The 12404-nt window shown below is 45.2% G+C and overlaps 1 protein-coding gene across 2 annotated transcripts; it reads left to right on the plus strand.

Annotated features, from left to right (window-relative positions):
* Positions 1–583: 583 nt before the first annotated feature.
* G6PC1 (glucose-6-phosphatase catalytic subunit 1) lies at positions 584–6727 on the plus strand. 2 transcript variants are annotated; one of them, XM_037491560.2, is made up of 5 exons: positions 584–886; positions 2665–2774; positions 3677–3782; positions 4636–4751; positions 6216–6727. In XM_037491560.2, exons 1-5 carry the CDS (start codon positions 657–659, stop codon positions 6725–6727), a joined length of 1074 nt encoding a protein of 357 aa, XP_037347457.1. In that variant the 5' UTR covers positions 584–656. The 2 variants fall into 2 exon arrangements, with proteins under 2 accessions (XP_037347457.1, XP_037347458.1); XM_037491561.1 differs by having other exon boundaries at positions 641–886; positions 2665–2771; positions 3751–3782; positions 6216–6280.
* Positions 6728–12404: the final 5677 nt, after the last annotated feature.

Here is a 12404-nt window from a genome sequence, read left to right on the forward strand (position 1 = left end):
ATAAATAAATAAAAATAAATCTTTAAAAAAGAGAGATACAGAACCAATAATGGGAAGAGGATTTGATCTCCCAAATGAGAGGCATTTCCTAGACCCTAATGCAATGAAAAAAGGACCAGCAAGGTGACAGCTCTCAGCACAATAGAACTTATGAAATTTTAAAAAATTCACAGCTTCAAACTTGAACAGCTAAAGCACCAAGACTTTTCTTTGACCTCAAATAAGGGCTGTTGCAGACTTAGGAAATGAAGCATCTTTGTAGGAACCATGGTGGATTTTGACTCTGGCCGGTGTCTCCTCACAGGTTTCAGAGCCAGGAGGGCAGCCCCTTGCACTGTGGAGTGGCATGCCAAGGTTAATAATTGCCTCTGCCCAGTACATGGCCGATCAGGCTGTTTTTGTGTGCCTGGTTTTCTATTTTACGTAAATCACTCTGAACACGTTTGCATCAACTTACTGGAGATGCACCTTTGATCAATAGATTTTAGACAAAAGTGGTTTTTGAGTCCAAAGATCAGGGCTGGGTTGACATGCAGACTGGATACAGGGCGTATAAAACCAGGGCATGGTGCAGGCTGATAGCAGAGCAATCGCCACCAAGTGTGAATAACTGCAAGGGCTCAGCTAAAAGCCTCTGAGGGGCCAGGTGAGTGAGGATGGAGGAAGGAATGAATGCTCTCCATGACTTTGGGATCCGATCAACGCAGTACCTCCAGGTGAATTACAAGAACTCCCAGGATTGGTTCATCTTGGTGTCGGTGATTGCAGACCTCAGGAATGCCTTCTATGTTCTCTTCCCTATCTGGTTCCATCTTCGAGAAGCTGTGGGCATCAAACTGCTCTGGGTAGCTGTGATTGGTGACTGGCTCAATCTCGTCTTTAAGTGGTAAGTAAACGCTGAATGGAGAGGAGACTGGCAAGCAAAGAGGCTGGCATTCTCTCTGGAATTGTCTGTCCTTTGGAAAGTTGCCTCCTCTGAGCTATTCGGGAAGCTACAGGTGACTCCCCTCCTGACTTTGGATCATCTACGTAAAGAGGAAAGACAGGAAAAAAAGTAATCCTGACAGTGAGAAAAGATTATTTCGTGTGGATGGAAGACTGATGGATTCACTGGAAAGTCTGAATTACAGGCGAAAAGCACCAAGGCACAGTTTCATTATTTTGAAGCAAAATAATGAAGGTGGAGGTAGAGTATAAAGGAAGAAAGAAAAAAGGAAACATGTAGATCATTTCAAAACCTGCTCTTGGGATTACCAGAAGTTATCCAGAGAGCTGGGCTCCAGACAATCTGCCATCCACCAACTGCATGTCCTGTCCAGTTGCAAGTCATAGCAACTCTGAGTTCCTGCTTCCTAATCTATAAATGTAGGTTCTCTCTGGGACTGTTGCAGAACTAAATTCTAGCCTTTTACCCAGGCAGGGGAAGAACAAGCAGTACTTTAGGAATGGTGAGGTCAGGAAAGCTTTATTACTCATGCATGAGGTCTCAGAGCTGGGTAGTCCCATAAGGTCTGAGCACTGGTCTAGACACAAAGAGTTTCTTTTATACACAAGCACTTTACATTGATAAAGCTGGTTAGTTAGCATACAAATTCTTGACACAGGAAAAGGGGAAGGATACAGATCTTCCAGGATGGCCTGGGAGATCAATCAGCCTAGCAGGCTGCCAGACTTTGTTTAGACATGCTTATTAAGGAAGCAAACTTATTATTTACTTTACATTTCCAGGTCTATGACTCTTTAACAGGGAAAGATTTCTTTTTCTTAGCAGTTCCCTTTCAGGACCTTAACAGTTATGATCGTTAACATTTAGTATGTACCAGGCCATGTAGGGTATTTACCACCATATTACAGAGGAGACCAACACAGGAGACCAACAGAGGCAGGACTTAAGCCCAGGCAGGCTGGTTTCAGAGGCAAGCATCTTATGAGCTATGTGCTACGTGATAGCTACTGCTGATTAACTTACTCTTTTGGTCTTTTGGAAGGGGGGTGGGGGAGAGAGTCATAATTTTGTCACTTTCTAATCTTTACTGTGTATATATTACCATCATGCTCACTTTCAAGCTACTGATGGATGCATCCAATTGTAAAAATCCTGAATATTTTACAATCATTAGCCAATACCAGCTGACTCTAAAACATTACTTTATGTAATGTTTATACATATGTTTAAAATACGTTGGCCTCTATTTCCTCATCTAGAAAATGAGCTGGCCAGAGGTGGCGGGGGTGGGGGGGGTGTGTGGAGGGGGAGAAGATTCACCAGAGACAGAGTGGGGAACAGAACAGGCAGATCTACTGAAATACACTGCTGAGGGGAAGCAGCGGGTGAGACAGAAGAGGTCTGCTGTGCCATGTGGTTCAGCTTCCTGGCTGGGGATCCGAACTCAAACTCGTGCTGCAGTGACTGCAGATAGCTTCATAGAGCTGAGATTTAACCCTTTGCACCACCAGGGAGGCCCTCAAAAATCAACTTATATAAAAGATGTATTATAAAAGTCTCCCTCCATGCCTCTTGCAGCCACCATTGCCCTTCTTGAAGGCTGCCAGATGTACCGGTTTCTATGTAGGATCACATGGGGTCTCCTCAAGCTAGTCTCTCTTTAAGGTGTGGCCTCAAGGCCATCAGTGACTCCAGACATGGGTTCTGCTTTTCCACAGGATTCTTTTTGGACAGCGCCCATACTGGTGGGTCCTGGACACTGACTACTACAACAACACCTCAGCGCCACTGATCAAGCAATTCCCGGTCACCTGTGAGACTGGACCCGGTGAGAGGCCCACCCTGTGGAGGCCAGGCCCCTAGGTGGGCCATGAGCACAGTGGACGCCTGTTAACAGTCACGGTGGATGATGCTGCCTTTATGGGGGTGGGAGGAAAGTTATTCCTTTGAGTTCTCGTCATGGGCTTCAACTTGGCAGCACTTCAGCAAGGCCTTCCTGAATAGCATGTGGCTGCTACTTTAGAAATCTGTCTAAATCTCTAGAGCAGAGAGGCAAGGTCACCCTCATGGGCAAAAGGCTCACCATGGCCCTGTGTCCAGGGGAGGAAAGTGGTACACACCTGAGTCCCTGACTGTCTTCCGAGAGACAGGCCCAGTAGATGTGTCTCCTCAGCTGACAGCCCAATCCCACACTTGTTTGTATTAACTGGTTACAGCCAGATAGATATTATCCAAGCAAATGATAGACTTAGCTTTCCATGGGAAGGCGCACTATCCAACCACTTCACTCCCCTCAGGTCTCAGTGCCATGTCCCTACCGCAGGGACGCTATCCCTGAAGAGGTAATGGAGGACAGGTTGGTTTGCAGTTAAACACCCAGTATGCAGATTCTTCACACAGTCTCTAGACTGTACATAACTATAAGGAAAAAAACTGTACAGTGGTTTTGCTTGCCACTGTATTCTCAAAGCTTACCACAGTGCTGGGCCTGTGATAAAAACTCAATACATATTTGTTAAATAAATGACTAAATGGATAAATGAATGGATGCAATGGTGAATGGATTGCTGGACAAGTGGATGGGCAGAAGGATGGATGGATGGATGGATGGATGGATGGATGGATGGATGGATGGATGGACAGATGCACGGGTAGATGATGGCCCTGAGCGGCTTCCCCAATGGGAACCTCTCACCTTTAGTCCATTTATTCATTCTTCCCTGCTTTTAGGGAGTCCCTCTGGCCATGCCATGGGCGCTGCAGGTGTATATTACGTGATGGTGACATCTACCCTCTCTATCTTTCGGGGAAAGAAAAAGCCAACCTACAAATTTCGGTAAGAACCTACCACTGGGATGGGGGTGGTAGAGGAGGCTCTCCCTGCAGCTCATACAGCACTTCTCTCCCTCACTTTCCCCTGGCCCATCCCTTGGGCATCAACCTCGGGTTGGTACTGATAAGTATTGAGGTGTGTCTGTTGAGGTTGGACATTAGTGTTACAGAACGTTCCTGAAAGCAACTCCTAGTTTTTATTTTTTAAAGATGTATCTTAATTATTTATGCATACAAGATCTGGGGTATAGGCCAAAGGTGTGAGTGGTGAGAGGATTCACCAGAGACAGTGTGGGGAGCAGAACAGGAAGATTGACTGAAATACACTGCTGAGGGGAGCAGCGGGAGAGTCAGGAGAGGTCCGCTGTGCCATGTGGGTCAGCTCCCTGGCCAGGGATAGAAATTGCTGCTTATAGCATCATAGTGCTGAGACTTAATACCTTGTACCACCAGGGAGGCCTGCAACCCCTAGTTTTACAGATAGTGAAACAAGGAGGGGGCCTCTCAAGATCAGATAGTGAGGACATGCAGCATTTAAATAAAAACCCATTTCTGTACCAACCCTGGAGTCTCCCCATCCAGGTTAAAATAAGTGGAAAAACTATTCCTACCACAGGGAGTTCTGGCTTGCAGTCACTGTGCAAATCCTTAATTATCAAATTCCCATAAAACAGGGAAGCTAAAACCCACATAGTCAAAGTTTGCCCATTGGCCACAGGCATCTTTGAGAAGTTCAGTTTACAAAAATTCCATCAATGGCACCAAAGTTTGCCAAACTCCAGACTTCAAGCCGGGGCTGTTTTCTTTGCTGAAGGATCTGTATCCTGGTTCTGTTACGGCTGCCTCTTCCATTGCAGGTGCTTGAACATCGTTTTGTGGTTGGGATTCTGGGCCGTGCAGCTGAACGTCTGTCTGTCGCGAATCTATCTTGCTGCTCATTTTCCCCATCAGGTTATTGCTGGAGTCCTGTCAGGTAGGGGCACTACGGCTTCCTCCCTTCCTCCCTGCCCATCCCATGCCTCCCTCATCAGGACAAAACTCCTGTATCCCAACCATGTTGTATGTATAATCGGTAAGCAATCTGATGATTAATTTCTATAGGAAAGCTCAGATCTACACAACTAAAAGTGTTCCAGAGAGGTGGCAATACACTAGCTTGATTTATTCAACTGAACTAGCTTGAAATTTCCAAGCTTTTTGCATTCTTTCTTTCTTTCTTGGAAGTGGCCCCTTGCTTAGTTTAAGGGAATCTACCAAATTTAACTAATGGACACATTATCCTCAGAAAGCTCTTTAAGTATTCACTTGAAAACCTAAAAGATTTCCACAGCTGGTCTTTTTTATAGGTTCAAAGGTTTGAATATTTGTGTTTTCTTAGATCCAGTTAATAACGGCCAGGGAAGATTTAGATTAAGTGTAAGAAGAATTTCTTGACTTTGTGGGAGGTACTGGAATAGAAAAACTTAGGGAAAGTGTGGAATTTCCCCCTGAAGATCTGAAATAACAACACAGGAGCAAAGAACCATGTTGAAAACAAGGGAGATAATGGCTTCATGGCAACCACAGAAGTAACACAGCATTTAGTCCCAGGCTCCAGGTTTGAAGAAGAGCCTGGATATCATGTTGCATGAAAGGCTTAGCAATGTTGAGGTCAGAGAATGTAACTGTCCTCCAACCTGTTGCAGAGGCTCAAGCTTTATAACTGACTAAATCTTGCAGAAAGAACTGAGACCAACAGATGGCCTTGGTGAGGGACACATTCCAGGTCAGGACAAGAAAGAATTTTTTTTTGATAATCAAATCCAGTCAAAGATGAAATAGGCTGGGGCCTCCCCGGTGGCGCAGCGGTTGAGCACTGGGTTGCGAAGCTGCCCACAGCCTCTGCAGCGCCGGTTCGATCCCCGGCTGCTCCCCGGCCACCAGAGGAGGGTCCCACATGGCGCGCAGACCTCTCCTGCCGCCCGCTGCTCCCCTCAGCAGTGTACTTCGCTCCTTCTGCCCGCTCTGCTCCTCGCTCTGGCTCTGGTGAATTCTCTCACCCTCCCGCGCTTCTGACTGTACCCAGTGCTTGTATAAACAAAAACAAACAAACAAACAAATAAATAAAAACATGCCTCTATAAAAAAAAAAAAAAAAGATGAAATAGGCTGCCTAAGTGGAAGTGAGTTCTCCCCGCCATGGGTGTTCAAGTAGAGACAGGAGGATTCCCCCTCAGGAAACTTGCTCATGATTTGATGCTTCCATCTGCGTCGGTAGCGCAGGGCAGGCTGGAGTCATGTATGGGAACAAACCTCTAACCTGGCACCTGTCGTTCCACAATGTCTATCTGGCAATCCACAGCAGCAGTGCAGATGGCATCTCACCCCTTGCTCCAAACAACCTCTGGATGAGAGTCCAACTCTTGCTATTTCTCACAGACTTTCTTTCTTTCTTTCAGGTATTGCTGTTGCTGAAACTTTCCGCCACATCCAGAGCATCTACAATGCCAGCCTCAAGAAATACTTCTTCATTACGTTCTTCCTGTTCAGTTTTGCCATTGGATTCTACCTGCTGCTCAAGGGCCTGGGTGTCGACCTCCTGTGGACTCTAGAGAAAGCTAAGAAGTGGTGTGAGCGGCCAGAGTGGGTACACATTGACACCACGCCCTTTGCCAGCCTTCTCAAGAACCTGGGGACACTGTTTGGCCTGGGGCTGGCTCTCAACTCCGGCATGTACAAGGAGAGCTGCAAAGGCAAGCTGAGCAAGTGGTTTCCGTTCCGCCTCAGCTGCATCGTAACCTCCCTCGTCTTCCTGCACCTCTTTGATTCTTTGAAACCCCCATCCAAAGTCGAGCTTGTCTTCTATGTCCTGTCCTTCTGCAAGAGTGCTGCAGTGCCCCTGGCATCTGTCAGTCTTATCCCCTACTGTCTTGCCCAGGTCATGGGCCAATCGGACAAGAAGTCTTTGTAAGGGATGTGGAGTCTCCATATTTAAAATCAATGATCATGCCAAGGATTGAGGGTGGCTAGGTCTTCTGCCAACCCATTTTGAAGCCAGAGGTGCTAGAGTCAGCTCAGGTGACCCTCTCCAACCTTTGCAATTCTAATTGTAACAGGTGACTTTTTTGAAAGCTAAGGAGGCTATTTGAGAAAATCCTATCTGCTAGTAGTTGTCTTTCTGGATTTTCCCCTGAAGACTTACTGGTTCTTTTGTCAGATATGCAAAAGCAAGACTTGCAGGTAAGACTAGCTCACAATCCTGGGCTGGAGATCCCAACTGAGAATTTTCTATTCGTGCTCATCCTTACCCAGAAAAGGAGAAAGCAGCAGTGGATTTGTTAGGGAAGGAAGGATGCACTAAGGAGGATTTTTTAGTATTTTGCCTCTCAGGCATATTACATGTCAAATAACATCTAAATGTTATTTGTAAAATGTTTATTCAAATCTTTAGGTAAGAGACGATCGATAGTGGAGGACCAACTTAAAGTATAATTAATAGGTAGTTAGTGGAGCAATTCTATTTCTTGTATTTTTCTATTATACATCCATGGTCTTTGTGTTTATAAGGATTTCCAGATGACTGTGGTGACCTAGACATTGTACTAGGACAAACCATTCAGCCATGGTAAACTTCTCTTCCACCACGTTGGATCTTCCTCCTTAGCCCAGCTCTGCCTTCTCCAGAACTTTCCACTGGCTACACTCACCCTGCTGGACCCTCAGATGCCTACAGATGACTCTGGTGGCACTTTTTTATGTTCACTGAAACTCTGAAATCTTGAGTAAAATGGCAAGGAGAAGGCAAGGAGATGCAAGGATTCCTCCTCCAGAAGGTCACTCCAATATTACATTTGACTCCTGGAGGGTAAATATGACTCCTTTCTCTATCCCAGGTCAACCAAGAACACATTCTTAGAGGAAAAGCCAACTCCTCCTTGCCTATTCTCCAATCCCAGCTAATTTGCAGAATATAGCCTTTAAAAAAGTGTTAATGTCTATTTATTTGAGATGCCTTGTTTTTGCTACTGATTATATAGTACATCATATATTATCATTCACATCAACCATTGTGGTTATAAGATCTTTAAAAAGAAAAATATATGTATGCAGTATTTTATTAAAACAACATTTTATTTAAGAGCTAATTCTTGTTGATTACTGTATTTTAGAGGCAATGTCATCTGAAGGTTATAATTCTGGCTCAACTCAATTTCTAGTTCTTTCTCTAAACAATTTGTTTTCTCTATATCTATGTTTAGTTTCTGTTTATCTATGTTTTCCCTTTGGTTCAGCCAGGCATCTCCACAGGCTCAGGACTCAGGAGACTTATGAGGTGGACACAGGTAGAGCTGAGCACATCAACATAGGCACAGCATCAGCACAGAGCTGGAAAGATCCAAGGTTGTGTAGATTGAACATTAGTTACCACACCTCAGATTAGCATGAGTTGATCAATGGGATCAAATTGAAAGAGCAGAGTCATTACCAAACTAAGCAATCAGGGCATGTTAAGTTTTAGCAGCAGAACAAGACTCAGCAGACTCTGGAGTCTAGCTGGCTTTGGGTTATGGTTAAAGGAAGTCCAAACAGGTCAAATCCCAGCAGCAAGGCATGCTCAAGGAAATTCCTGCAGTTTCTCTACTGAATGATTTACTTCATCCTAGGTGCACTCCACTGAGAGTGAGATCTCGCCATTGACTTTGGAATTCCAGATGTGTGTATTTAAGGAAAGTTGAGTCCTTCTACAAGATTTGGTTTCTTCTTGATGGTCATCAGGTCCAGAGACTCTAATGGTCTCACCAAGGGAGAAGGAAAATGGTCTTGTTCTGTCTGAATTGACACGGCTTAGGCATGGCCCCCATCTTTGATGATGTATCTTAGGGACCAACTCCAGTTTCCTTGCAATTAGACAGCACCCCTACCCCTGGGCATTATACAGTTGCTACGGATACACAATAACAGATGAAATGTATTAAGTGCTTACTATGTGCTGGACTCAGTGCTGTGTATTTTATTTATTTATATAATTAACTCACTCAATTTTCCCAACATCTTTGTGGTGTGGGTGCTATATTTTACCCTCATATTACACATAAACAGGCAATGAGGGGTTAGGCATATAGCCCAAAATAGTAGAGCCAGTTTAAGAACCAGACACTCTGACTCCAGAGACCGTGCTTTGTCCTCCACCTCCTTCAGCCACGTGCCCCAGATGCCAGTGAGACAGGCGACAGATACTAACAATTCAAGACACCAGGCACTACTATTCATTCAGGACAGACTTGTTTGGGCATTTGAATTTCCAGCCTGGTTCAACCAGGTTGTTTGTAACCTGTCAAAATTTGTTGTTTTGTTTTCTGAGAATCATCACATTAGCTGCTAAATTGTAAATATTTATTGATTTCATTCTGTGCTAGTTGCTGAGCCAGGACAGATGACTATAAGACAAGTGAGTGTAAACAGAATAGAATAATATCACTTGTATTCAAGAATTTTCAAGAGCCTCTTGAGAACAGAAAACACTGGCCAAATAGCCTTCTGATGATGTTGTTAAGAATTGATGGGAAATGGCACCAAGAGGTAATAAACAAAACGCACTTCCGCTAGAGAACCAAGAACCTATTTCATCTGGAAGACAAACCACAGTTGTCTATTCCAGTGATGGACAAACAGAGCCCAAATCTAACTTCAGAGTAAAAGTTTAAAAAGCCCACTCCAGGTGACTGCTCCTTAATAAAAACAAAAAAGTTTATAAATATTTTTAGTTTTTTTCTGAATTGACCCTTATTTCTAAAAAAAAAAAAAAGTTTCTCATTAATTCTATTCAAACATTTTTCTCATTTCGTAGAAACAGAAATTAACACCCAAATATGTACAATAGCTCCTCTGAGTCACATAAGCAAACAGTTTCCAGGTCCCCTAATTCTTAGCCAAAGACCCATCTCCCCTTTGCTGTCTGCTGCATTTACTGGGGCTGCTGTGTCTGCAGACAACTGTTGAGACAGAAGCCAAAAACATAAGTAAACTGCAGAGCCAACCCATTTGAAGCAGAACCAGTTTGTGAACAATATTAAAGTCACAGCTAGAAAAACTGTTCAAGGTAGCCTGCTCCTAACTATGTTTTGCTCACTTTTCTTTCTTCCATAAGTCATTCCAGGGCAGAACTGTAACTATAACAAGAAATAATTTGGTGTTTTTAAGAGTTTGGGTTTTGTTTGTTTGTTTTTGTTTTTGTTTTGTTTTGTTTTTAGCAGGAGGTAATTTTCCAGCCAGCAGACTTTTACCACTCTCCTTTGGCCATGTCCTCATGCTCTTTTGCTTCATGTTCCACAGTCATTACCTCAGATCAGCTCACTGCACACCAGTGTTTGAAGGCTGGTAGAACTCCTCAGCAACTCCATCACACATTCAGAGATTCCAGTTCTTTATTATCTTCAATTCTTTCTCTCCAGAGGCAAAAAAAAAAAAAAAAAAAGGGAAGGAGGGTTGAAAATTGAGTCCATTCCCCTTCATTGTGAACTGTTATGGGACCCCTTGGCCAAGGCAAGTCATCACAATTTCACCTTTTCATCTCCAGCTGTCATTCTAACCTCCTACATCCAGTGTCGCCAGTTTTTTTGGCAACGCTGCCACTGACTTTATTTGCTCCACCCTTTGTAATGAACTCTAATGAGATTTTGATGGGTGTCATTTGGCTTAATTGATTTGATAGCCCAAGGTCCATAAAACAATTTTCTTTACTTAATCATGTCTTTAGACTGCCACTGTCTGCCTTCCCTCCCAACAATGCCTGCAATGGAATGGCAGTGGCATCATCTCTCCCCACAGGCTGCAATGAAATCTGCACATGGACCCTGCACCAAAGCCTCCCGAGGCTCCTTTGTTCTGGGACCTTTAGTTGGAAAAGTCACTCCTCATGGGTATCAGAGTTGATTCAGGAAGAGCTGAGGCAGCAGCCCCAGTCTCTGATCTGGCTCTCCACTCTCCACGCTTAGTCAGCAGACCGCCAAATTGTTATCTCCAGAACTATGCCCTTTCTTGTTTGCTACCTACAGAGCTCTGCACAGCCTGATATGCTTCTAGGAACTTCCAAAGGGCAAGTGACCCCAAACAAAATGACTGCCAGATTGAGGAGTTAAAGCCTCAATTGGGAGTGGCTGAACTCAATCCATTTTAAGAAAAATGTAAGACCTGGAGAGGATTCTGCCCACTTTGGACACTTTCACCTGAATTTGAGATTTCCTCTTAGTTACAGATTTCCTTTGGGGATGTCTATAGTACTCAATCCTCAAGGAGCAATTGAGGAAAAATAATCTGAGGTAGAATTAAAAAGTTGCTGGGATGATGAGAGCACACACAGGCACCTCATAAAACCCGCACAGCCAGGCGCCAAGGGACCAGAGGTAAGCTAAACCCCAGATAAGCTGACAGCAATAAAGAATTCCAGTAGAGACCCCTGCCCCTGGCAGTAAATAACTCCAGCAGACCTCCTCCGGCAGAAGAGACCCCTGCCGGGCTCCTGCACACCAAAAAATTCCAGCAGTAGCCAGACCCTATAAAGACCAATTCTCCCAATTTCAGGTCATGATTCTCTACTGCTGCCAAGAGTCGTCCCTCACAGACCAAATAAAGTCTGCTTCAGTCTGATACTCTCGGCCTCCTTTCTTTTCTGATATTCTGGTGCTGAAACCCAGGACGAGGACACGGAGTTGGGCCCTGGCCTGTAGTCCCCTCATCTTCCAGGCCTCTATTCTTGCCTTTCTGCCCCCATCCCCCACTCTGCTTCCCGCCTTTCACTTACTAGGACCCAGGAACCCTCCAAGCTCACTAAGGCTTAATGGCAGCCGGTAAGGGAACCTCCCCCAACAGGGAGTACGGACCCTCAACCCTCAAAGTCTCACAGCCTGTGAGTGGAGAAAGGATTGTCCTGGTCCTATACTGGACCTCCTGCAAACCGCAAACCTGCTTCTCCTCACCCTGCCTTTTCTATATGTGCCTTTTCCGGCCATCAGACGAAGGACCATTCTGCCATCTCCCCGACCACGTCCACCACAGGCCAGCTTTTAAGTTAAAATCCCCAAAGCCCGACCCCAACCAGACTGCTGAGTCCTATACCCTATCACCCCTCCCTCCTGCTCCCCTGTCCCTCTCTGTCCCTTCTCCTCCCTTATCTGCCACTGTTTGGTTTCTCCCTCCAGTCCCATGAAGGCACCCACAGGACTTCTTTTTGGGTCACGGTGACCCCCCCCTCCACTAGTAAACCAGAGACAGCCACAGGACTTCAATTTGGGTCACGGTGACCCCCTCCTGGAGGTGAACCAGAGAGGGCCCACGGGATTTCGTTTTGGGTCACAGTGACCCCCTCCTGGAGGTGAACTGGAGATGTCCACTTCACTCAGGAGGGTTTCATTAGGTAACCAGAATCACGGGAATGCCTGTTGGATCCTGCTGTTACCTCCACCCTTAATGGCCCCCTTCAACCTCTGCCTTCTTTCTCGGGCTTTCACTCCCCATAATAGGCAACACCCTATCCATCTTCTGCGGTGCCCCTCCAGAATGCCTCCTCCACAACCTCTCTAAAATGGGATTGACCCCAGTTCTAAAGTCCAAATGGCCCATTCGCGGCTCTCCACCCAAATCAGGCCCAC

The sequence above is a fragment of the Talpa occidentalis genome, unplaced genomic scaffold, assembly GCF_014898055.3.
Source record: "Talpa occidentalis isolate TD23 unplaced genomic scaffold, MPIMG_talOcc4v2.1 talOcc4.7, whole genome shotgun sequence".
NCBI lineage: Eukaryota > Metazoa > Chordata > Mammalia > Eulipotyphla > Talpidae > Talpa > Talpa occidentalis.